Here is a 27977-nt window from a genome sequence, read left to right as displayed (position 1 = left end):
ACAAAATTAATCAAAGCATTATTGTTAACCAAAACCAACATCTCACTATAATATTAAACGAAAAACTAATATCACACTAAATAAACTAAAACATTCACTGGTATATTAGCTATCATACAGTATATCAGGCGGAATCCACTTTGTAGATATATGTAAAAACGTCAGAGACCAGTTTTTATTAAATTACAAATAATTTTATGATCAGATAAAACTTTGTTACACAATATGTAAAGTAAAACTTAATATAACACAATCAAAATCAATTGGCCAACCATAATCATCTCTAAAACAAAATTCAATATATTCTATTATATCTTTTGTAACATTTTGATATCAAACATTTGTTGTGTATTAACTATCATATAACTTGGAGGTTCAGTTAGAATGAAAGTGTAAAATAAATCAGAGTTATTACCATTATCTTTAACACCAAATACTCGGAACAAAATGAAGACTCGTGTACTTCAATTCAGTGAAAAATTGCCATGGCACTTCAATCTTAATTTCAGCATAACGACAACTGCAGAACAAATCATAAATAAGAATTGATCCAGAAAAACATGCAATCAATCAAAAGAATTAGTCAAAAATCCTTAAAAAACAAAAGAACAAAATTTGATTAAATTGCGGCATTATCTTTAAATTACCCCACACATTGCCGAGAAAGAGTGGCTAATGATTCTCATAACCACGATTGCATTAAAACGAACAGAAAAAAATGATAGTTGTACGTTTTAAAATTTTCATGTCAATTTGTAGCTGAACATACTCATGTTTCTTAGTGGAGACCGTACAAGGACTAGTATGTATACCCAAAAGCCTACAAGAACAAAGTGCGAGAAACAGTACAATAAAACTGGGCTTAATGGGTTTTTCATGTATTCTTTTTCATTTAGTTTTCCTATACTGAATCTGTTAGTTTGCCTTGCTGAGCAACTGCTGCTTAAAACCAATTCTGAGCAGAATGATAGAAGAGGGAAACTAGCCTAGAGAAAACAATTTTGACGTAAAATGCAGAACCATCTGTAAACTAAGGTAAAGAGAAACTAGCTTTTATTCGACAAAGTAAAAACATAGTAGGACAAGTCTTGACCTACAATTCAAAGGTCGATGACTAAATAAATATCTAGACCCAAATTGAGCTATCAATGGATTGGGGAAAAGATTTTAAAACATAGCTGGCAGATTGCCAGAAAATAGCCGCAATAGATTCGTAGATCGGCAGTAAAAAGACAGACCAAAACAATTCGTCTTTTCATTGAAGGCTGATCTGTTATATTTTGATTAAAAATCTGTATAAGTTATTGCTGTCTCTATTAGCTGATCTCAAATAACCTTCATTTAGAGTAACACACCAATTTGAACTTATCTCTTTGAATTAAAGTAAATAAAAGTCAATTTCAAAGCGAGGAAGTCATTTTTGAGAATGAGGTAAGTCAAGTGTGACCAAAAATTTAATCACGCGCATGAACAAAAAACTCACTCCACTAAGAGCAAAAAATTACGTCACACATGCAATTCAGTTGAAATTGCATGAACGAATGAACAAAAAGTGGCTTTGACGTCATATGGTCGTAACAAAAATCATGACGACGAAATAAAAAAGCATAGCAGGACAAGTCCTGACGTACAATTCAAAGAATTTTCATTGACTTAACAAACAACTAGACCTAGAACGGACAATGAGTGAATTGGGAAAAACAATTTCTAAAAAAATCAGATGCAAAATAATAAAAAAAAAACAGAAAATCAATGTCAAAATGCTGCTAGTGAGAACAAAAAACCACTAGTGAGATATGTAATTTTGATTCTAACAAAAAACTAGGTCCACAATGAGCTGTGAATGGATTGGGAAAGCTGTTAACTTTTTAGAAAAAAAAATCCCATCACAAAAATCGAAAAAACGGTAAAAATCAAAGTGAAATCGCCGCATGTGAACAAAACACCACTACCGAGAAACCGAATTTTTGCTCAAACACCGTTTTCTCACTCTACTTTAAAATTAGAGCGAAAAAAATTCACGCCGCAAAACCACTCGCTTTTTCGCTCCATTTCCTGTTTCGGCGTGACCAAAATCACTACTCCAATTTGACTTCAAAAATCATGAAAATGTGTGAATTAAAAAAACCAAGAGAAGGCCAATAATAGCCCCAGCTATATCTGTGCGGCTATTAAAAATGATCACAAAATCCAAACAGTAAAAACAAATAAAGGCAAGTTGGTGCATGTGAACAAAAAATCACAAGAGTGAAAGCAAACTTTATGCTCAAACACCATTTTGTAACTCTTTAAATTTAGAGCGACAAAAATGTCACACAGCAAACCACTCTATTGTTCGCTCCACTTTCGTCGTGATCAAAATCACTACTTCGATTTGACTTCAAATATGTTTGAACAGCTCGTAAAAAAGACAAAAACCCAATACAATTCAAAATTTTTGAATTTAGGAAATAGGCCCACTATAATAACCGGCTGCGATGATGAGGGCGTCTATGAAACAAACAAACTCAAAAACAATCTCATCAAAATATAAAACCACTCGAATAATTAATAGCAACCACAAAACTCACCAAATTCTATAAAAATCGAAAAAAAAACTGCTCAAAAAGCTCAAAACGAGTCAAAATGTTCAAAACAGCTGAAACATAAATACTAATATGTAATTTTTGGTGGTGGTGATATAGGTGGTGGTGGTGTCGGCAAAGACTTGGAGATATACATCCAAGGGTTTGTCAGACCCCACTCAGTTCGGCCAATAATTTGTGAATTTCGTCTAGTTTACTCCAGTTGTTGCAGAAGTCACATTTATAAGCAATTCTTCAGGTGCATTTGTCCCTCGCGTCATATTTCCTGATAAAGTAATCCCAGTAAATTTACGGAGGAGTGCTCGGTTAAGATATCCGTAGTCGGTTTACATACTGACAACAAAATTGTAGAGCAAATTTGTGCGACGGAAGAAACTTTTGTCCGTTTTGAAAAAACGATCTGTTCCGATGGTCAATTCACCTCTAGTATGCTGTCGGGTTTTCTTTTCAGTGACTCTAGGTTGTTCTACAGTAACGTCGTATTCATTTCTGTCCAGATAAATGAGAGGGAGATTGTGCATTTCAACGTAGAAGCTTAGGGGCAACAGCTTAAGTTATACCAGTCGATCTTTGTAATCAAAATTTACAATAAGTTCCATTTGGTTGCAATTTCTTGTACTCGTTCAAACCTTACAATCTTTGGTTTGTTTGGCTGCCAGGCTTGAAAGCAGACCTGCACCGCGACAACGTAGCCAACCTATGAGTTTAGCTTACTGTTTCGCGAGCTGTTGAAAGGTTTCTTTTCAGTTGGCATAGTGCAATTAATCCCTTCTTCATTTCGTAGTGGAGTTATCACTCAAAGAAGAATTTGGGGTGAGCATAAATCCTAGATCACTCTGCATAATTGTTAGTTCGATAGTGAGTTCATTTATCGCGGCTGTCATCGACCAATTTTGTATACTTTTAGCAACGTTTGCAAGTTGGCTCTGATTTGATTCAATAGTCTTGAAATATTCCGCATATCCAAAACTCTTACAATTCGACAATGCATCCGGTAAATTAATTATGAACAGCGACAAAAGGAGACCTTTGCGGAACTCCGCTACTGAATTTAACTGGGTCCCAAATTTTCGCAAATTTTGTACATATTGCCCTTTTTGGTTTTCTAAATTGGAGCCGTCGTACTGCTGGTATAGTGAATCAAGATCAGTCAAAAACGGTACCACAACTGACCGCTTCGTTCGAAAGCCGGTGATTTTCAAAGAAGGCATCTTAGGAGCAATTATTCCGCCCCTGTAAAGTCCAAAACGAGCAAAACAATTTTTCAAACAGCAATGCTTTTTTCATCTGATATTACGTTATAGCCTTCTTTCAGCTTTGCAATTTTTTCTGTCTTTTTATTTGAGTTAATTTTGTTGCTGATAAACTTCCATTGTCCTTTTGAAGTTGGGAGATTCTCGAAAAATTGTTTTGTATAATCGTCAGATGCTTCACGTAATATTCTATTTACATCTTTGGATCTTTTTCCCATTCATTGAACACACGATGCTTTTCGTTAATGAGACTACGCAGTTATTGACTCCATTATATCTGCTTTATAAATTTGATTTTTAGAAACAAAGCAGTGGTCGATTAAGGAAAATTTGCCTTCATTTGTCTATGTTGCTTTTTTTGGTGTTCACGTACTTAGGCCCGTTATCTGCAATGAAGTTAATTAGTAATTGTTTCCCAGTTTCTTTTAGTAAATTTATGTTGTAATCTCCAAAAAGGATTAGATTGTCAGTGCTTAGTAAATTTATGTTGTAATCTCCGAAAATGATTAGATTGTCAGTGCTAAAATAAACATTTGAGACTTCTGATGTCATTTCGTCAAGGAAGAATATTGAAAGTTTTGCATTTGAACAATACGCCACATTTATGAGCAGTTTTTCTTTCAGGGGTTCAGTTACTTCTATCCATAATGATTCAAAAAAAATTCAGGTTGATGGTGATCAAGTCACTTCTTATTTTGATTGAAAACTGCTTGGGTATCCATATGCCTACAGCTCCCCCTCTTTCCAATTCAGTTGATGATGATCTCGGCTGGTGCATAAATTGATGACTACTGCATAGAAAGGAATCTGGAATAGCATTGTTCTCTTTTATCCATGTTTCGGTAACAGCTAGGAAAGACAACTGGTTGAGAGTTGCCAGAAAAATTGATAGCTTTCGTATTTATTATTCAGGCTTCTGCAATTCATGTACCAGAACTTGAGATCGTCTTCTGTTCTGCTCTTTTCTTTGTAGTACTGTCCTATTGTTTTCAATTTTTCTACTTGAGCTGAGCCAGGGTTTATTTGAATATCTCCACTTTTATGCAGAATAATTACTATTAAGGATAATAAATACCGAAACATGGTTTCCCAAGAAACCACGCAAACCTAGCATCAAAATAGAATTTTGCGCATCCACATAAGATAACCAGGTGTTTACTCACATGCTTGAGGTCCTCGAAGAAGTACAGTCTATCGTATTCCATATCTTCCACATTGTGGTCTGGTTGTCTGCTAGCAAAAAGGGCACTCAAACTGGCCTTGGCCTCCTTAAGTTTACCACCGGTCCCTGCCTCTTCCCCGCCTCCTACAGCAGTCGTATCAGAAGAGGGAAGATGCTGATTGTCTTTCGTGTAATCTACAGACACCTTGTCAGAGGTCCACGTTGAGAAGAAGCTCTTGAAAAACTCGCTCTCAAACCTAAACGTGCAACAAGTTGATATCTAACAGAACCAAAATTTATTACTTATGAAATAAATTGTTTTTATTATGCCCACATATGAAATTAGGGCACTAATATTATTGATTGCAACAACGAGGTAAGCATTTCTCGACGACACACGTCCGGCTTGGTTGCAGAAAACGGTTGGTTCTCCAATTAAAAAAATTAAATAGTCCGAGTAGCTTGAACATTAAAACTGCATCTACGCTACCGAGACTCTGGATGACATGCAACAAAAAGCGAGCTATCTTTTTGTCTTTGATGAATCTATGTATATTTGCCACCCAATTTATTATTACTGTTAAGCAAAGCATGAATATTTCAAGTTAAATTGATGATCACCCTTTGCCATTGATATAATAGTTTCGTTGTCTTTCTGAACTGTTATGCGCATCATTTGAAATATCCTCATTGTCAATGAACATCGTAGGTAGTCATAGAAATTTGAGCATACAATAGTACTAGTTCGTGATCAAGAATAACATCGATGAACCATATTTGCTTACCATCTTGCTGGTTTGCAGTATATCAACAATTTTTCGGTTTTCAGTGATACAACTTCTTGACGAGTCAGCATTATAGCCCAACTTAGGCAAAAGGCAAACAGAGTTGCTAGTGACGACGAAAGGTACAATGGAAACGTTCATTGATTCGGTATTTCTCTACAAATCAAAAAGCGAATGATTACACCGATCAGAGCTATTCTTACTGAATAAACTAGAACATAGCCGGCAGATTGCAGAGCAAATCTTGACCTGCAATTCAAAGAAATTTCATTGACTAAACAAAACTAGACAGAATGCACTATTATTTGACCGAGGAAACCGTTTAGAAAAAAAATTCCAGCAAAATCGAAAAAAAGGTAAATGTCAAGGCGAAAATGCCGCATATGAACATACATAGCCGGCAGATTGCCGGAATAGCTGCGAAAGAATAGAGTTGCATGCCGTATGATAGAGATAGAGCTCAGAAAGCTATGTGCCGCTCAGCTAGATAAGCCGCTCAGAAAGCTATGTGAAAAACATTCAGAGATAAATTAATAAAGCTTGTTTATATTCATTGCGCAGAAGCCTGTTCATTAGGGAGGCTCTTTACACATTTGATTTCTTTTGACCTTAAACTAATTCAAATTACACTTAAGTTTAATAGAAAGTGAAAGTCATTTTATTGAGTGAGGTAAGTCACGTATGAGTATTGTCTCAAGAGAGGGGGGTTATCCTCCGATACTTAATTATAGTATAATGGGGGTTATCCTAGACGGAATAGGATTAGGCGACTATACCGCCTTGCAACTCATTTTTGCGTTATGACACCACTAGCAACGGTTCATTTGAAAGTTATTTACGAAACTTACAATGAATTGAAAAAGGATTATTCTCAAGACGGTGAAAGATTTCTTTATTTCTTGGTAGCATGCCTGTACTTGGATCCTGATATTGATTTAGATATTGCGATGAAAATGAGACCCTTTTGTGGACTGATTATTATTGATAATTCTTCTCTGGACATGGACAAGTATTTTAAGTGAAAAAGGGCCGTGCTACTTGTATGTCCAACCCTGTCGTGTAACAAACAAGTACTTTGGTCACGTGAAAGGACTTGTCTTCTGTCTTTTTTTGAAAAACTTTTAAACGCAGTTTATTCAGTTTGTTGGAATGTTGAAATCAAGACCAGTTCTTGATTTGGAAAGCTTTCAACATTAAAAAGTCTGGCATTATTATTAAAGAACTAGCTGTTTAGACAGGAAATTATTGCGATACTGTGTCATGTTTACCCCCAACACCATTCAACATATTCTCTTCGAGTGAAAGACGATCGTACCGTTGGGTGTCAAAATTTCTTCATGGTTTGAATTGGGAGAGTGGAGTTTAAACACTTCTATATTCTGATGAAAAATTACCTAAAGGCTATTTTTAGAACACAAACTCAAACTCTATCTTGACTCGTTCACACTGTGAATAGATTTCCCTTTCATGTATTACCCAACAAGCTATATGATTTAGGCGTATTAAGGTTTGAGGAAATTCTTACTCGAATACAAGTTTGAACACGATAAAAGCAAGTAATTGATTCTTCAATAGAGTTTATGTCAACAAGCTACGGAACAAAAAAGCGTTCCCAAAGATAAAAATCTAAAAGCAGTTAAACTTCTGTTTGATTGATTGATATTTTTCCGGCAAAGTTCAGTTGTTTTTGACAGAGAAGTCAATTGCCGAGTAGGAAAAACACAATTGTAAGTAGAGAGTAGCTTCTACCCCGGAAACAGCAGTTTAATTCGTCAATTATTAGAAGAACTCGTCGTTTAAAGTGATACTAAGAAGTTATAACAAAGTCCTCAAAGGGTCCTAAGAAGTTAAAACAAAGTAGAAAGGTATAGAAACCCCTGGTTTTTAGTTTTATAAAGAATCTATCAGTAGAAGGAACGAGTAGTGTCAAGAAGAACACTTGGAAAGCAGCGGAAAAAGATCTTGCCACTGTGTTCGCAGAACGCGGAAAAAGTAGTACTGTACAGAAAGCAGGCAAAAGAACAAAAAATCCGGAGGACAAAATAAAACCTGTTTAATTTCCGACCGCATCAAGATTCCCTCAGAAAAAAGTAGGTTTTGGGACGCAAACTGGTATTGGTAGACAATTTATATATGCAGTAGTGGTGTTGATAACAAAAATAGCACTAGCACTAACACTAGTTCTAACACTAAACCACCAGCATTGATAAATAATATATCACCTGGATCTTACAAAGTGTCTGAAATAGCAGAGATAACATATAATGTTATATTAGAAGCGGATAAGACTAAAATGCATGTGATACAAGGTGTTCCAAGTTTTGATCTAGAAAATTCAAAAGCGCCATTACTAGGATTTAATCATTTTGGTAAATATGCAGCAAGTAAAACATTGAATTTGATTATTAAAGATGAACATGGTAGACCAATTGATTTCATGGGTGATGTATTAAGTTTTACTTTACATCTGACTTAGTCAGCAAATTTATTGTTTAGTATAATAAAAAGCACTCTAGGTTTTAGTCATAGTTTTGTTTCATTTAAACATTAAAATTAACTATGATACTGAATTTCAAATTTCAATTTCCAGTAGGTGTTACAGAAGTCATGCATTAACTAAAAGGTTAATAGTGTTGGTGATCTACTCGTTAATATGCTATTTATAATAATTTTAGCCATCATTTTCTCAAATCTAACTGAACGCTGATATGTAAAACTTATTATTTTAAAGATTAAATATAAAACTTATTATATTATTTGGATTAATATTGTGTCTTCTTTTAGATAATATCTTTAAAATATGATTATAATCATAAGAATAACTAACAAAAATCATCTACATCATCATATAACTTTTTACAAGAAAAAACATCTTTCTCATTTTCGTTCTTGAACGTCTTGAATTTCTTACGACCCATACTAATAAAGTTACATTATATAATAGTAGTAGTCTACTCATTTTAACTAATTAATGAGAGAATTTTTGCTTAGTGTTTGATATAGTTGAAACAGTATTTTTATTGTTAGAGTATTGGAAGGAAAGTGTGATTCTGTCGCCCCATGCAAAACGTTTCAGAAGTGCTGCTTTTAGGCCAATTTTAAGGAAAAAAAACGAAGGCTGGAAATCTGCCGAGTAGGCAGTTTCCGTCTTTTTTTTAAAAAAAATTGGCTTGAAAAGGGTGTTTTTGAAAAATTTTTTAATGGGTTGATTTATCATGCAAACACGCAAATTACGCGTTTTTTAACAAATATTTTTTGGATAGCACATATTACTCACTACTGGTATAGGTATGGAGTGGTGCTCCGGCTTTACCAGTTCATCTTACGTCTCAAGACCAAATCGCGAAGTTTGTTGATCAGATGAAAAATCGACGGTACGAAAAATTGCATACAAATACAAACATACCCGGCAGATTGCCGGAAAATAGCCGCCGTTGATTCCAATAAGCATGATTGGGATTGAACGAATAGAATATATTGAAAAATAAAGATTTTTGTACAAAAATATTTTTTAAGTCCGATTTATTTTGATGGCATTTCGTAGTTGAACATAACGTACTTCTGTTTCTTAGAGAGAGGCTACAGGGGCTACTATCAACACCAATAAGCATTAGAGGTGGTAACTAAGACTTATAGGAACGACGTTCAAATAGCGGGCATCTAAAATTGGGCTTTATGGGTTTATCCCGTTTCTATTTCTGACTTCAATTTTTTATACCGACTCTGTTCATTTTGAATTGCTTTGCTTAGCAACTGATGTTCAAATTCACTTTTAGCAGAATGAGAGAAGAGAGAAACTAGCCTAGAGAAGGCAAAAAGATTTCACGCAAAATGTCGAAAAAGCGGCAAAATGGTAAAGCGAAAAAAAGTTTGACGAAGTAAAAAAAAAAACATAGCCGGAAGAATTCCGGAAACGACTCGAAGTAAAAATCTGAATCTGACGAAGTAAAAATTCTCACTAATAAGATGCATCACCAGCATATTACCAATCACCAATCGACAGATAGCGTAACCAATTCACAAAGAAAAGACTGGAGAACTGGAAACTTGACAAAGGAGAAAATCAAAAAAAATTATTCTCTAAAAGTCCAAATAAAATTCTCTACAAAAAGATAACATGCAGTTTCCCATCCATAACTAATAGAAATCAATTAGTTATATATTTGGCTAGATCAATCGCCCACCTAGTACTTGCAGAGAAATGTTAAACAACAAACTAAAAAAGACTATTAAATCTTAAACGAATTAGAATTTTGTATAATTTGTTCAAATGAAAACTGCCCTCCTGCTAAGCCTACAAGTGCAAATTCATAGTATCTACACCTACAAAATGCTCCTCATTGAGAAAAAGTTGCCAACAAAAAACATTAAATTGGAAGAAGTAGGGAAAAAAACTTAAGAAAAAAGACAAAAATTGGCCAAAATTTGCTCTGATTTACTCGAATTTCTTTAACAAAAACAACTCGAAACTAATATCAATCAAAATGAGAAAACATCCAAAAGAACTAAAACAGCTGACTTCCACTATAAAACTCCCCAAATGATATCAAAGGTTGAAAAAGAATAGAAAGGACATTTAAAACCAAATTGAACAAAAAAAACGAGAAAAAGGTGTTTTTTAAATTTTACAAGAAAAAAGCCAAATAAAATTATTTTGATCAAATAGAGCAATGAAGTGATCGCGAAATAATGGACAAGTCATAACAAGCTAAGAAAATGTCTACGATTGAAAAAAAAACGAAAAAAAAGGCAAAAAAATTTCAAAAAAATGGTTGAAAAATTTTCAATTTTTCTGTCATTTTTCTTCAGAAAAAATGTTTTATACCAGCAAAATTGTAATCAATTTGTATCCCTGATATTCCTTGAGTAACGAGCTTCTATGCAAATTGCACTTAAAGCAGTAAAACAAAACAAAAGGCCGAAATACAATAAATTTCGTCGAAAAATCAGCAAAACTGATCAAAAACCTCCAAATTTGCATAAAACTCAAATTAACTACTTGAAACCTTTCGTTCCTATCAGAACGAGCCCAAATCCAATACAAAATCATAATCAAACCTCAAAAACAAGAAAAGTTTCAAAAAAACTGCTTTTAAAAGCCGCACGTGAACAAAAAAATTTCGCTCGCTCAGAGAAAATTTTTTCACACATCAATTTCTCGCTCTCTCAAAAACAGCGGTATGAACAAAAAACCACTCTCGTTTCGCTCCGCTCTTCACTTTTGTTCAGCAACCAAATCACTCGAAATTTTTTCACGCTTTTCATTTCCCGCTTCAAAATTCACTCCAATAAAATTGATTAAAAAAAAAAGGACTTCTCCAATACTCCTCTTCGAGTCGTAAAAAAAATACGAGCGCAATAATAGCCGGCTGAGAAGATGAGGGCGGCTATTAACCAGAAATATAACTGCTAAAAAATTAAGAAGTGGAATTTAAATTATACCACGCACGGTTTACATTCGTACGAAATAAATCATCATTGCACCTCTTCCAGTAGTGAAAACCGGTAGAAAACCATACTCAAACTTTTACCATACTCAAAACCATACTTTTTGCAAACAAGTACGTCCGCTGTACAAACAAGCGCACTATGGGAAGAACTCCTTATCCTCTCTTACCCCTGTTTCTCGACAATGACGCCAGCTTCATCGTCCTGTCTGATGACGGTCCTAAGCAGGACTCCAGCCATCTGGACACTAGCCCTCTTAAGTATCCGGGCACTCTTGCGCCCCTCCCACACAAACACAGCCGTCTGTGCATCCAGGATACACACACTGCGGGGGTCCAGCTGGCTCTCGTTTAAGGACCACGAAGTCTGCTCCACTGTTAACAGAATATCACGTTAACAAGGATTATATATGAAAAAAGCGCTTATTCTTACTACCGATAATTGAACTCAGCCACTCAATATTTATTTGGTTAGATCACTACATCAATACAGCAATCAATACGTTCAAACTGAACGGTTATCAATTCGATAAAGTACATAATTTCATCTTCGTTTTAATTTTCCCGGGATATTAAAAATTGACTATTTACCTTGACTGAGCTCAAAATATTTGCCTCCATCAACTTGTTTGATGTGTACATTGTACAAGTTAGGCTTCTTTATGGTGTTGAGATCCAGCCATTCGCTGGGTTTGAATGTAAACCTGAAGCAAAAACCTGAAGCAAAATTATTCCCACTCGAACTAAATTTATCCGCAATTTACCTGAAAAATTTACGCGACAATTGAAAAACTTTCACCCCAAGTTGCCTCAAATTAACCTGAAAAAGCCGCCTTGAAAGATCAGGTATATTTTCGGAAGCAATCGGAACCATGATAAAAGCACCAGTTTGGGCTAAAAAACCACAAAAAATGACCTTTTCACAAAAAATTTAGGCCTTCCAAGAAAGTTCAAAACTATAAGCACTTGAAAAACAACTAAAAACAGTTTAGAACTTCTCACGAAACTTAACGCCCGCTGAGGGCTACCTGTTTATCCCGTTTTGAAAGTTCAAAGTCATAGAAAAATTTTTGAACACATCTTACAAAAAAGATAGCAGGACAAGTCCAGAACTACAATTCAAAGAATTTCAAATGACTAAACAAAAAATAGACATAGAATGGACTATCACTTGATTGGGAAAACTATTTAGAAAAAATCCAAACCAAAAGTTGGAAAACAGTAGAATAAAAGCGAAAATACCGCATGTACCACGCGCTTTTCCACTCCACTTCCTGTTTCGACGTGATCAAAATCATCTTTTCAATTTGACTTCGAAAATCATGAGTGAACAGATCTTGAAAAAGACAGCGCCCCAATATAATTCGAATTCTTTGATTCAAAAAACCAAGAGAGGCCCGATATTAGACAGAGCTGTCGTTGTGCCGCTGCTAAAAGCATATCGGGCAAATTGCAGGAAACTAGCCACCTGTTGAGCAGCTTGAGGCACGATGGGGTTGAAACGGAACACGGAAAAATAAGAGATAGAAAAAACCAGAAATTTTCTAAGTCTCAAATTATTCTTATTTGTTATGCAAATTCCTCATACTCGGTTAGATTCCAAAATTACACTTGATTCAGCTTTTAACTTACGGCCATTAAGCTGAACACCAATGTCAGCTAAAACCTGCAGTTATACACTTAGCAACTAAAAACCTCATATTTAACTTAGTGGGGGGACTGAGCGAACACTAAATCAAGTTCAGCAAAAATTACCTGAAAAAAAAACACCCCGAATTTACCTGAATCCTTCAGGCAAATTGTTCCAACTTGAACTAAACTTTGTAATTTACCAGAAAAATTCAGGCGACAATTCCTGAACTTTTACCTGAAGATGACTCAAAATAACCTGAAAAAAGTGACCTTGAAAGTTCGGGTATATTTTTGGAACCATGAGAAAATGAACCAGTTTGGGCGCAAAAACTACAAAAAGTGACCTTTTCACCATAAATTTAGGCCTGCCGAGAAAATTCAAAACTATAAGCACTTGAAAAACTACTAAAACCAGCTGATGAATTCTCACGAAACTTAGCGCCCGCTCAGGGTTACCTGTTTATCCCGTTTTGAAAGTTCAAAGTCATAGAAAAATTTTTGAACACATCTTACAAAAAAGATAGCAGGACAAGTCCAGAACTACAATTCAAAGAACTTCAAATGACAAAACAAAAAATAGACATAGAATGGACTATCACTTGATTGGGAAAACTATTTAGAAAAAATCAAAACCAAAGTTGGAAAACAGTAGAAAAAAAGCGAAAACACCGCATGTACCACCCGCTTTTCCACTCCACTTCCTGTTTCGACGTGATCAAAATCATCTTTTCAATTTGACATCAAAAATCATGAGTGAACAGATCTTGAAAAAGACAGCGCCCCAATATAATTCGAATTCTTTGATTCAAAAAACCAAGAGAGGCCCGATATTAGCCACAGCTGTCGTTGTGCCGCTGCTAAAAGCATATCGGGCAAATTCCAGGAAACTAGCCACCTGTTGAGCACCTTGAGGCACGATGGGGTTGAAACGGAACACGGAAAAATAAGAGATAGAAAAAAACAGAAATTTTCTACGTCTCAAATTGTTCTTATTTGTTATGCAAATTCCTCATACTCGGTTAGATTCCAAAATTACACTTGATTCAGCTTTTAACTTACGGCTATCAAGCTGAACACCAATGTCAGCTAAAACCTGCAGTTATACACTTAGCAACTAAAAAACTCATATTCAACTTAGTGGGGGGACTGAGCGAACACTAAATCAAGTTCAGCTAAAATTACCTGAAAAAAAAACACCCCGAATTTACCTGAATCCTTCAGGCAAATTGTTCCAACTTGAACTAAACTTTGTAATTTACCAGAAAAATTCAGGCGACAATTCCTGAACTTTTACCTGAAGATGACTCAAAATAACCTGAAAAAAGTGACCTTGAAAATTCGGGTATATTTTTGGAACCATGAGAAAATGAACCAGTTTGGGCGCAAAAACTACAAAAAGTGACCTTTTCACCATAAATTTAGGCCTGCCGAGAAAATTCAAAACTATAAGCACTTGAAAAACTACTAAAACCAGCTGATGAATTCTCACGAAACTTAGCGCCCGCTCAGGGTTACCTGTTTATCCCGTTTTGAAAGTTCAAAGTCATAGAAAAATTTTTGAACACATCTTACAAAAAAGATAGCAGGACAAGTCCAGAACTACAATTCAAAAAATTTCAAATGACTAAACAAAAAAAAGACATAGAATGGACTATCACTTGATTGGGAAAACTATTTAGAAAAAATCCAAACCAAAAGTTGGAAAACAGTAGAAAAAAAGCGAAAATACCGCATGTACCACCCGCTTTTCCACTCCACTTCCTGTTTCGACGTGATCAAAATCATCTTTTCAATTTGACATCAAAAATCATGAGTGAACAGATCTTGAAAAAGACAGCGCCCCAATATAATTCGAATTCTTTGATTCAAAAAAACCAAGAGAGGCCCGATATTAGCCAGAGCTGTCGTTGTGCCGCTGCTAAAAGCATATCGGGCAAATTGCAGGAAACTAGCCACCTGTTGATCAGCTTGAGGCACGATGGGGTTGAAACGGAACACGGAAAAATAAGAGATAGAAAAAACCAGAAATTTTCTAAGTCTCAAATTGTTCTTATTTGTTATGCAAATTCCTCATACTCGGTTAGATTCCAAAATTACACTTGATTCAGCTTTTAACTTACGGCTATTAAGCTGAACACCAATGTCAGCTAAAACCTGCAGTTATACACTTAGCAACTAAAAAACTCATATTCAACTTAATGGGGGGACTGAGCGAACACTAAATCAAGTTCAGCTAAAATTACCTGAAAAAAAAACACCCCGAATTTACCTGAATCCTTCAGGCAAATTGTTCCAACTTGAACTAAACTTACATGTAATTTACCAGAAAAATTCAGGCGACAATTTCTGAACTTTTACCTGAAGATGCCTCAAAATAACCTGAAAAAAGTGACCTTGAAAGTTCGGGTATATTTTTGGAACCATGAGAAAATGAACCAGTTTGGGCGCAAAAACTACAAAAAGTGACCTTTTCACCATAAATTTAGGCCTTCCGAGAAAGTTCAAAACTATAAGCACTTGAAAAACTACTAAAACCAGCTGATGAATTCTCACGAAACTTAGCGCCCGCTCAGGGTTACCTGTTTATCCCGTTTTGAAAGAAGCTTAAAAACATAGAAAAATTTTTGAACACATCATACAAAAAAGATAGCAGGACAACTCCAGAACTACAATCCAACGAATTTCCAATGACCGAACAAAAAATAAACATAGAATGAACTACCACTTGACTAATACAACTAAGAAAAAAATCCAACCCGAAAAATGGGAAACAAAAAAAATCGAAGCAAAAAGGCCGCATGTAAACAAAAAATCACTAGGGAGAAACGAATTTTGGTTCATAGACCGACTTCTCTCTACTTCATTAGATTGAAAGAATTTAACGCAGCAAAACCTCGCGCTTTTGCACTCCACTTCCTGTTTCGGCGTGATCAAAAGCATGAAAACTGTGACTCGTGTAATACGAAGAACGAGATAAATAGATCAAGCAAAATAAAAACAACAGGAGCAGTCTTGAAAAACACTTCATGAAACACAACAAATTAGACTTCTTAAAAGAACAACCACTGATGACAAACAAAACAAATACCAAGGCGTGAACTAAATTAAATAAAACAAATAAATAAAACATAAATAAAAAAAAAGATTTTATTTGTTCATTATTGGAAAATAGTGCTATTGAAGTCATTATTCCCAACAACTTCAATCTAAAGCCTTTTACACAAGCAGTTTAGTCAGCAGAAACTAATTTTTGCCAACACAAGCATTTCGCAAGAACGATTTTTAAGAACTTCATTGAAAATAAGTGCAATCAAAGTCAACTAACAAGTAACTAAAACTTAAATTTTTCAAATCTAATGCACTATCTATCAACGGAAATAAAATATTACCATTAAGGAAAAACGGAGAAAAAAGAGAACACTTGAAAGAAGTAGCAACAAGTTCTGCCACAATGAAAAGTTCAAAAACAGTCGAAAACAAATAGTGTCGCAGACAATTAAACTGTTATCTAAAACTCTAAACTATTATCTAAAACTCTATTACATAGATCCAATTAAGCCTAATTGGCGAGAAAATGGGACCTGTCAATAATGAGACCGGACGACGGGACAACGAACACAAAACGGTCAATCCAAAAAAATCTTGACTGGTTTATGAAAACAGGTCTTGTCAAAATTGTTAAAACCTGTGGTTTTAAACTTAGAAACTAAAAAAACTCAAGTATTCCAAACTATTAAAGCCAATGGGACCTATTAGAAATTATTAAATGACAGAAGAAAAAAAAACAAAAAATGTGCAAAATCCGAAAACTGATTTTTAAAAACAAGTGTCAAAAAACAAGTATTTAAATTGATTAGATGGGACACATATGAGAGCTGGTCATTTTGAGACCAGGTGACAGAATAACAAAACATAGCTAGCCGGCAAATTGCCGGAAAATAGCTACCACTGTCACGCTTGACGCGCATCGGGATTGAAACCGAAGAAAAAAGAGCAGAAATTGACAGAAATTTTAAAAACTGTTTCAATTCGGTGTGCAGTTTCGGCGAGATACTATGAAACTTATGTCCGCTAGCAATTGCTATAATGAAAGTTGACAACCTAATGCAGTCCACTTCCTGTTTCGGTGTGATGAAAAGCATGAAAACTGTGACTCGTGTAATACGAAGAACGAGATAAATAGATCAAGCAAAATAAAAATAACTTAGAAGCAGTCTTGAAAAACACTTCAAGAAACACAACAAACTAGCCTTCTTAAAAGAACCACTGATGACAAACAAAACAAATACCAATGCGTGAACTAAATTAAATAAAATACGACATAGATAAAAAAAAGTGATTTTATTTGTTCATTATTGGAAAATAGTGCTATTGAAGTCATTATTCCTAACAACGTCAATCTAAAGCCTTTTACACAATCAGTTTAGTCAGCAGAAACTAATTTTTGCCAACACAAGCATTTGGCAAAAACGATTTTTAAGAACTTCATTGAAAATAAGTGCAATCAAAGTCAACTAACAAGTAACTAAAACTTAAATTTTTCAAATCTAATGCACTATCTATCAACGGAAATAAAATATTACCATTAAGGAAAAACGGAGAAAAAAGAGAACACTTGAAAGAAGTAGCAACAAGTTCTGCCACAATGAAAAGTTCAAAAACAGTCGAAAACAAATAGTGTCGCAGACAATTAAACTGTTATCTAAAACTCTAAACTATTATCTAAAACTCTATTACATAGATCCAATTAAGCCTAATTGGCGAGAAAATGGGACCTGTCAATAATGAGACCAGACGACGGGACAACGAACACAAAACGGTCAATCCAAAAAAATCTTGACTGGTTTATGAAAACAGGTCTTGTCAAAATTGTTAAAACCTGTGGTTTTAAACTTAGAAACTAAAAAAACTCAAGTATTCCAAACTATTAAAGCCAATGGGACCTATTAGAAATTAGATTAAATGACAGAAAAAAAACAAAAAATGTGCAAAATCCGAAAACTGATTTTTAAAAACAAGTGTCAAAAAACAAGTATTTAAATTGATTAGATGGGACACATATGAGAGCTGGTCATTTTGAGACCAGGTGACAGAATAACAAAACATAGCTAGCCGGCAAATTGCCGGAAAATAGCTACCACTGTCACGCTTGACGCGCATCGGGATTGAAACCGAAGAAAAAAGAGCAGAAATTGACAGAAATTTTAAAAACTGTTTCAATTCGGTGTGCAGTTTCGGCGAGATACTATGAAACTTATGTCCGCTAGCAATTGCTATAATGAAAGTTGACAACCTAATGCAGTCCACTTCCTGTTTCGGTGTGATGAAAAGCATGAAAACTGTGACTCGTGTAATACGAAGAACGAGATAAATAGATCAAGCAAAATAAAAATAACTTAGAAGCAGTCTTGAAAAACACTTCAAGAAACACAACAAACTAGCCTTCTTAAAAGAACCACTGATGACAAACAAAACAAATACCAATGCGTGAACTAAATTAAATAAAATACGACATAGATAAAAAAAAAGTGATTTTATTTGTTCATTATTGGAAAATAGTGCTATTGAAGTCATTATTCCTAACAAGGTCAATCTAAAGCCTTTTACACAATCAGTTTAGTCAGCAGAAACTAATTTTTGCCAACACAAGCATTTGGCAAAAACAATTTTTAAGAACTTCATTGAAAATAAGTGCAATCAAAGTCAACTAACAAGTAACTAAAACTTAAATTCTTCAAATCTATTGCACTATCTATCAACGGAAATAAAATATTACCATTAAGGAAAAACGCAGAAAAAAGAGAACACTTGAAAGAAGTAGCAACAAGTTCTGCCACAATGAAGAGTTCAAAAAGTTGAAAACAAATAGTGTCGCAGACAAACTGTTATCTAAAACTCTAAACTATTATCTAAAACTCTATTACATAGATCCAATTAAGCCTAATTAGCGAGAAAATGGGACCTGTCAATAATGAGACCGAACGACGGGACAACGAACACAAAACGGTCAATCCAAAAAAAATCTTGACTGGTTTATGAAAACAGGTCTTGTCAAAATTGTTAAAACCTGTGGTTTTAAACTTAGAAACTAAAAAAACTCAAGTATTCCAAACTATTAAAGCCAATGGGACCTATTAGAAATTAGATTAAGTGACAGAAGAAAAAAAACAAAAAATGTGCAAAATCCGAAAACTGATTTTTAAAAACAAGTGTCAAAAAACAAGTATTTAAATTGATTAGATGGGACACATATGAGAGCTGGTCATTTTGAGACCAGGTGACAGAATAACAAAACATAGCTAGCCGGCAAATTGCCGGAAAATAGCTACCACTGTCACGCTTGACGCGCATCGGGATTGAAACCGAAGAAAAAAGAAGAGCAGAAATTGACAGAAATTTTAAAAACTGTTTCAATTCGGTGTGCAGTTTCGGCGAGATACTATGAAACTTATGTCCGATAGCAATTGCTATAATGAAAGTTGACAACCTAATGCAGTCCACTTCCTGTTTTGGTGTGATCAAAAGCATGAAAACTGTGACTCGTGTAATACGAAGAACGAGATAAATAGATCAAGCAAAATAAAAATAACTTAGGAGCAGTCTTGAAAAACACTTCATGAAACACAACAAATTAGCCTTCTTAAAAGAACAAACACTGATGACAAACAAAAAAAATACTAAGGCCTAAACTAAATTAAATAAAATACTACATAAATCGAAAAAAAGTGATTTTATTTGTTCATTGTTGGAAAATAGTGCTATTGAAGTCATTATTCCTAACAACGTCAATCTAAAGCCTTTTACACAAGCAGTTTAGTCAGCAGAAACTAACTTTTGCCAACTCAAGCATTTGGAAAAAACGATTTTTAAGAACTTCATTGAAAATAAGTGCAATCAAAGTCAACTAACACGCTACTAAAACTTAAATTCTTCAAATCTATTACACTACCTATCAAAGGAAATAAAATACTACCATTAAGAAAAAACGCAGAAAAAAGAGAACACTTGAAAGAAGTAGCAACAAGTTTTGCCACAATGAAAAGTTCAAAAACAGTCGAAAACGAATAGTGTCGCAGACAATTAAACTATTATCTTAAACTGTAAACTATTATCTAAAACTCTATTATATATATCCAATTAAGCCTAATTCGCGAGAAAATGGGACCTGTCAATAATGAGACCAAACGACGGGACAGCGAACACAAAACGGTCAATCCAAAAAAATCTTGACTGGTTTATGAAAACAGGTCTTGTCAAAATTGTTAAAACCTGTGGTTTTAAACTTAGAAACTAAAAAAACTCAAGTATTCCCAACAATTAAAGCCAATGGGACCTATTAGAAATTAGATTAAGTGACAGAAGAAAAAAAACAAAAAATGTGCAAAATCCGAAAACTGATTTTTAAAAACAAGTGTCAAAAAACAAGTATTTAAACTGATTAGATGGGACACATATGAGAGCTGGTCATTTTGAGACCAGGGGACAGAATAACAAAACATAGCTAGCCGGCAAATTGCCGGAAAATAGCTACCACTGTCACGCTTGACCCGCATCGGGATTGAAACCGAAGAAAAAAGAAGAGCAGAAATTGACAGAAGTTTCAAAAACTGTTTCAATTCGGTGTGCAGCTTCGGCGAGATACTATGAAACTTATGTCCGCTAGCAATTGCTATAATGAAAGTTGACAACCTAATGCAGTCCACTTCCTGTTTCGGTGTGATCAAAAGCATGAAAACTGTGACTCGTGTAATACGAAGAACGAGATAAATAGATCAAGCAAAATAAAAATAACTTAGGAGCAGTCTTGAAAAACACTTCATGAAACACAACAAATTAGCCTTCTTAAAAGAACAACCACTGATGACAAACAAAAAAAAATACTAAGGCCTGAACTAAATTAAATAAAATACTACATAAATCGAGAAAAAGTGATTATATTTGTTCATTATTGGAAAATAGTGCTATTGAAGTCATTATTCCTAACAACGTCAATCTAAAGCCTTTTACACAAGCAGTTTAGTCAGCAGAAACTAACTTTTGCCAACTCAAGCATTTGGAAAAAACGATTTTTAAGATCTTCATTGAAAATAAGTGCAATCAAAGTCAACTAACACGCTACTAAAACTTAAATTCTTCAAATCTATTACACTATCTATCAACGGAAATAAAATACTACCATTAAGGAAAAACGCAGAAAAAAGAGATCACTTGAAAGAAGTAGCAACAAGTTTATCCACAATGAAAAGTTCAAAAACAGTCGAAAACAAATAGTGTCGCAGACAATTAAACTATTATCTTAAACTGTAAACTATTATCTAAAACTCTATTATATAGATCCAATTAAGCCTAATTGGCGAGAAAATGGGACCTGTCAATAATGAGACCAAACGACGGGACAGCGAACACAAAACGGTCAATCCAAAAAAATCTTGACTGGTTTATGAAAACAGGTCTTGTCAAAATTGTTAAAACCTGTGGTTTTAAACTTAGAAACTAAAAAAACTCAAGTATTCCAAACTATTAAAGCCAATGGGACCTATTAGAAATTAGATTAAGTGACAGAAGAAAAAAAACAAAAAATGTGCAAAATCCGAAAACTGATTTTTAAAAACAAGTGTCAAAAAACAAGTATTTAAACTGATTAGATGGGACACATATGAGAGCTGGTCATTTTGAGACCAGGGGACAGAATAACAAAACATAGCTAGCCGGCAAATTGCCGGAAAATAGCTACCACTGTCACGCTTGACCCGCATCGGGATTGAAACCGAAGAAAAAAGAAGAGCAGAAATTGACAGAAGTTTCAAAAACTGTTTCAATTCGGTGTGCAGCTTCGGCGAGATACTATGAAACTTATGTCCGCTAGCAATTGCTATAATGAAAGTTGACAACCTAATGCAGTCCACTTCCTGTTTCGGTGTGATCAAAAGCATGAAAACTGTGACTCGTGTAATACGAAGAACGAGATAAATAGATCAAGCAAAATAAAAATAACTTAGGAGCAGTCTTGAAAAACACTTCATGAAACACAACAAATTAGCCTTCTTAAAAGAACAACCACTGATGACAAACAAAAAAAAATACTAAGGCCTGAACTAAATTAAATAAAATACTACATAAATCGAGAAAAAGTGATTATATTTGTTCATTATTGGAAAATAGTGCTATTGAAGTCATTATTCCTAACAACGTCAATCTAAAGCCTTTTACACAAGCAGTTTAGTCAGCAGAAACTAACTTTTGCCAACTCAAGCATTTGGAAAAAACGATTTTTAAGATCTTCATTGAAAATAAGTGCAATCAAAGTCAACTAACACGCTACTAAAACTTAAATTCTTCAAATCTATTACACTATCTATCAACGGAAATAAAATACTACCATTAAGGAAAAACGCAGAAAAAAGAGATCACTTGAAAGAAGTAGCAACAAGTTTATCCACAATGAAAAGTTCAAAAACAGTCGAAAACAAATAGTGTCGCAGACAATTAAACTATTATCTTAAACTGTAAACTATTATCTAAAACTCTATTATATAGATCCAATTAAGCCTAATTGGCGAGAAAATGGGACCTGTCAATAATGAGACCAAACGACGGGACAGCGAACACAAAACGGTCAATCCAAAAAAATCTTGACTGGTTTATGAAAACAGGTCTTGTCAAAATTGTTAAAACCTGTGGTTTTAAACTTAGAAACTAAAAAAACTCAAGTATTCCAAACTATTAAAGCCAATGGGACCTATTAGAAATTAGATTAAGTGACAGAAGAAAAAAAACAAAAAATGTGCAAAATCCGAAAACTGATTTTTAAAAACAAGTGTCAAAAAACAAGTATTTAAATTGATTAGATGGGACACATATGAGAGCTGGTCATTTCGAGACCAGGTGACAGAATAACAAAACATAGCTAGCCGGCAAATTGCCGGAAAATAGATACCACTGTCACGCTTGACGCGCATCAGGATTGAAACCGAAGAAAAAAGAAGAGCAGAAATTGACAGAAGTTTCAAAAACTGTTTCAAATCGGTGTGCAGTTTCGGCGAGATTCTATGAAACTCATCTCCGCTAGCAATTGCTATAATGAAAGTTGATAACCTAATGCAGTATGACTTAATGACCGGGGTTTATCCGTTTATCTCGTTTCTTTCGATGTGGATCTTTTGACATTGACCGTATTCACTACATTGCATAACTCAATGCGTGAAAAAACATTCTGTTAAAAGAGAGTGAAGTAATTCACGCGTCAAAAGTGAAAATCAAATAATGTGCTCACAAGCTTAAGTGGAAGAAAGAGGAGAGCGCCTAAATAAACGCTACATATTTTGATCTTTTTTCATTTTCCCAAGATATTAAAAATTGAGTTATTTACCTTGACTGAGCTCTAAACATTTGCCTCTATCAATTTGTTTGAATCAAGTTCAGCTTAATTTTCCTGGAAAACACCCGAGAATACCTGAATCGTATAGACAAATTGTTCCCGCTTGAACTAAAATTGAAGGCACATTGGGATTGGAAAGAAACACACAAAAAAAGAAAGAAGCTGTCAGAAATTTTCTAAGTCTCAAATTGTTCTTATTTGTTGTGCAAATTCCTCATATTCAGTTAGATTCGAAAATTATACTTGATTCAGCTTCTAGACTTACGGCTATTAAGCTCAACACTAATGCAAGCTAGCAATCGCTTTAATGAATTTTGATAATTTAATGCACTATGACTTAATGACCGGGCTTTATATGATTATCCCATTTGATTCGATTTTGCTCTTCTGACTTTGACCGTATTCACTACATTACGTGATTCAATTAGTGGAGGAATTTTCAATCCATTCAGTTGAAAGGGTGAGGTGAGTCAGAACTCAAGCAAGAAAATTGTGACTTGTGTAAAACGAAGAACGAGATAAAAACTCGAGCGAATTTCAAAAAAAAGATAGCAGGACCAGTCCTGAAAAACAATTCAAAAAACAAAGCAACTGATGACAACAAGATTAGCCTCTTTGAAAGAACAGTAACTGATAGCAAACAAAACAAATACCAAGACGTAAACTAAATTAAATAAATCACTACAAGAATTGAAAAATTGACTTTATTTGTTCATTTTAGAAAATAGATATTGTTTATTTTTGGTTTTATTTGTTCGTTCTTAGAAAATAGTGCTATCAAAGTTAAAATTCCTAACAACGTTAATCTAAAGTTTTTTACACAATTGGAGTTTCGGCAGCAGAAACTAACTTTGTAGAAAAACTGCGGACAAAAGAAGGACAACACAACCATTTGACCATAAAATCAAAAAATGAAAAAACAGTAAAAACCGAAGTGAAATTGCCGCATGTGAATAAAAACCACTGGCGAGAAAGCCAATTTTTGTTCAAACACCGTTTTCTCACTCTACTTTAAAATTAGAGCGATAAAAATTTCACGCCGCAAAACCACTCGCTTTTTCGCTCCATTTCCTGTTTCGGCATGTCCAATTTGACTTCAAAAATCTTGAAAATGTGTGAACAGATCTTAAAAAAAACATAGCCTGAAGAATTCCGGAAAAGACTCGAAGTGAAAATCAACTTAAATGCCCCCCAACTACTCATCACACAAAACGTGCCTCCACTAATTTAGGATTATCTTGAAACAAAACCGTAATACAAAAAAGTAAAAAAAAACATCAAATCTATTTAAAAATATGTTAAAAAAGTAATCAAATTTTGTCATAGCTTGAGGTCCCGAATCAACTATCTCTGCTAAAATTACTTCGTCAACACATTTAGTACCTACTTAAACCACCCACGAGAGTTTTTTAAAATACTTGAAGCCAAATCATGAAAAAAATAAGCTCTTAAAAACAACTTTGACTAAAAACTGGAAAAAGTTTACAAATTTTTTAATATTACAAAAGCAACTAAAATCAAAGAAAAATTCTTTCCAGCGAATAGGGTATCCAAATGCTCGCAAAACAATAGGAAAACCATAATAGTCTAAGAAATTTGTCTAGGTCCAGAAAAAAACGAAAAACTGCAAAAAATTAAGAAAAATAGTTCCAGTTTTCGAAATTTTTCGTCCTATTTTTCAACAAAAAAAAACTTTATATGAACAAAATTGTATCTACTTGTAAACTAAAAAATGCTCAAGTAATAGGAGTCTTTTCAGTGCTCATTTGAGGCACTAAAAAACAAGTCCAAAAATCATCAAAATACATGAAAAACCACCGAATTAGCATAAAAATTAAATAAATTTCCAGAAACTTCAAACCAGTACCAATACCAGCCTAAAATTTGAAGACAATCATAACCAAACCTCTTACCAAAAGAAAATTAAAAAAAAACTGCTTCAAAATGCCGCACGTGAACAAAAAATTTCGCTCGCTTACAGAATTTTTTTTTTCACACCTCAATTTCTCGCTCTCTAGAAAACAGCGATATGAACAAAAAAACCACTATCTTTTCGCTCCACTCTCCATTTTGTTCAGCAACAAAACCACTCCAAGTTTTTTCACGTGTTTCATTCCCCGCTTTAAAATTCACTCCAGTAAAATTGATTAAAAAAAGGACTTCTCCAATACTCCTCTTCGAGTCGTAAAAAGACAGCGCCCCAATACAATTCAAATTCTTTGAATTGTGAAAAAAATTAGGAGCGCTATAATAGTCGCCTGGAATTGCTGATGCGGCTATTAATAACATATTAACATTAAGGAAAACAATGGGGGAACACTTGACAGAAGTAGCACCAGTAGTACAAAAAGCTGACAGGGGTCTCTACGGGGGGAGGGGACACTATGTACTAAGATAGGGAATGCATAAAATGTCCTCCTAGAGCATAATTGAGTAAAGTCGTTATAGCATACATCTTTTAGTTTGCGGTACTATGCTCTCCTCTCAACATTCAATACACTGTTGAATACAAAAAACTGTTAGCTTGCATCAAATAGTAAACCAGGTGCTAGAAAAGGGTTATGAAAACTGGTATTCACGTTTCAGGTCTGTCAACAATTAGTCCCCTCCAAAACTGACTGGGTTCAGCCCCCTGTCGCACGACAAGCACTCGCCCACGGCCCCTTCGTTCATTCTTGATTATCTTCTCTCCCAGCAGCTTTGCTTTGCTCAGCTTTGTCTTCGGAGTCTTGTTGCCAACCCACAGGAAAAGAGCACGTCCAATATCCAACATGAAGATGTACCTAACAAAAACAAAGATTTTAAACATTTAAGATTACAAGACTGCTTGTGCGAGTCCATACGTGGCATAAAAATGCCACCATAGATCAATTAAGAACAGCTGGAGAGTTGAATGAAGATGGAATATGCAATCGAGACAGTCAATAAAACCCCACAAGTCTCTCATTTAGCTCATGAACGTTTTTTGTTCCGACCTCAATTTTGGGGGTTGGAACGTAATGTCAGGCAATATCTAGTTATGTGTATATGTATGATGAAGCGGTAAGAGAGGAGAGAATATGAAACAAATATTCATTTTTATATAGCTTTGATATCAATAACAAAAATACGCTAAAATCACAGTTTTAACGATATTTTTCATAACGTTCAAAACAAAAAAAAAGAACCACTTAAGTAGTGGATAAAACAAGGGATTCAACCACCAGCAAAATTTGTCCCTTTCTCCTAACGCTAATCGCGTATATGTCGAATCAGGCCAAATTTTACTGTTTGTTGAATCCCTTGTTTTATCCACTACTATATATTAGCTCTATATTCACTTCTTTTATATTTTAAATCTATCATTTCTTGTCTCACTTAGTGCAAACCACTAGTACAGAGTTAAGCTGGTAATTAACTGTTATCAGACGGATCCGTGAAGCGGTTTCACCGATAGTTTGGGTTCTATCCCCTCCGACTCCGGTGGACGTCCCCAGATACTAGTATAAAACTAATCAGTGAAACTGCTTCGCAGATGAGACCGTGTAAAAAGCACGTAAAACCAACTTGCGAAAAAACTTGAAAAAAATTGAAAGAAATATTAAAATAATAAAAATTTTCATATATCCCCTAATCAATATTTAATCAATTTAAAAATAAAACTTTCTGTCTCACTTGGTGTAGTGGTTAAATCATCGAGTCTAGTTAAGTTGCTTTAGCAAACGGAAGGTTTAGGGTTCCTTCCTCACTGACTCCAGTGAACGTCCCCCGACTCTAATGAATTACTATGAAACTGAGTGAGATAAAAAAAACCAAATTCACAGTTCTTAAAAAGGATAATCCCTGCTGTGAGACTATATGGGACACACTGTGATGGGTATACAGTCAAAAACACTGAGATCGGTGGAAACACAGTGATTAGTGTTTTTCTATGTCTTCTTGAATATTATACTTATAAACATGCTCTCTGAATTGATTTCTAGTGTGACCATATCTATATCTATGAAGATAAATACATAGTCTACGTTTCCTATTTCTAAATCTATATAATGATATATGTTTATAAACATTACACATACTACATGTTAGATATTGATCAGGATCAGAATAATGATATCCCAAATGTTCTATATAATCTTTAACCTTAACCATATTTTTACATACATAACAAGAATATTCTAATTCTTTACAATTATTACAACATTCTTTCCAAGGATTATTTATACATTTATTTCATTTCATTTTCATTTTTCGAAAAATTATTTTTTGATTATTTCCCTAAAAAAATACATGTCTCAATCAACTAATACTAGTGTCGTAAACTTCTGCGATGTCTGTAATCTATCCTTTGAATCAAAGAAGGCTTTATACAGGCATCAATCATACGATCTCAAACATAAGGAACTATTGGAGAAAATGTTTGAGTCTGAAGAAGAGGAAATCTCGGAGAGGGTGTATAATTTGGATGAAGATGATTATATTATTAAAACTAAACCAGCCACCAAACCTAAAACTAAAACTGAAGAGGATATCTACACCAGAATTAAGTATGAATGTAAAGAATGTCATGAAGAATTTAGAAGTAAAGTAGCTCTAACTACTCATTCATATAGTCACAATCGCATGTATCTAGAAAACACAGAAGACTTCGATATAAACTCAAGTCAGAACATGAGAGAATTTTATATTACTGATAAAGGTGGGAATTACATTAAAGATATAGATGAAGCAACTAATTACTCTTTAGAAGAAATTA

The 27977-nt window shown here is 34.3% G+C and overlaps 1 protein-coding gene across 1 annotated transcript in view; it reads right to left on the bottom strand.

The window, feature by feature from the left end:
• Window positions 1-4564: 4564 nt before the first annotated feature.
• The window catches only part of LOC142334882 (protein flightless-1 homolog), a 152177-nt gene continuing 128764 nt past the window's right edge, over window positions 4565-27977 (bottom strand). The window contains exons 16-20 of the mRNA XM_075383207.1: window positions 25822-26025; window positions 11824-11936; window positions 11403-11607; window positions 5002-5257; window positions 4565-4645 (exon numbers count right to left, since the gene is read on the bottom strand). Coding sequence (XP_075239322.1) covers window positions 4565-4645; window positions 5002-5257; window positions 11403-11607; window positions 11824-11936; window positions 25822-26025 — 859 coding nt within the window. The remainder of the gene's footprint in view (window positions 4646-5001; window positions 5258-11402; window positions 11608-11823; window positions 11937-25821; window positions 26026-27977) is intronic.

The sequence above is a fragment of the Convolutriloba macropyga genome, chromosome 2, assembly GCF_964194025.1.
Source record: "Convolutriloba macropyga chromosome 2, txConMacr16.3, whole genome shotgun sequence".
Classification (NCBI taxonomy): domain Eukaryota; kingdom Metazoa; phylum Xenacoelomorpha; order Acoela; family Convolutidae; genus Convolutriloba; species Convolutriloba macropyga.
The sequence above is the reverse complement of the archived record's forward strand: the minus strand, read 5'-3'. Positions and strand labels throughout refer to the sequence as shown.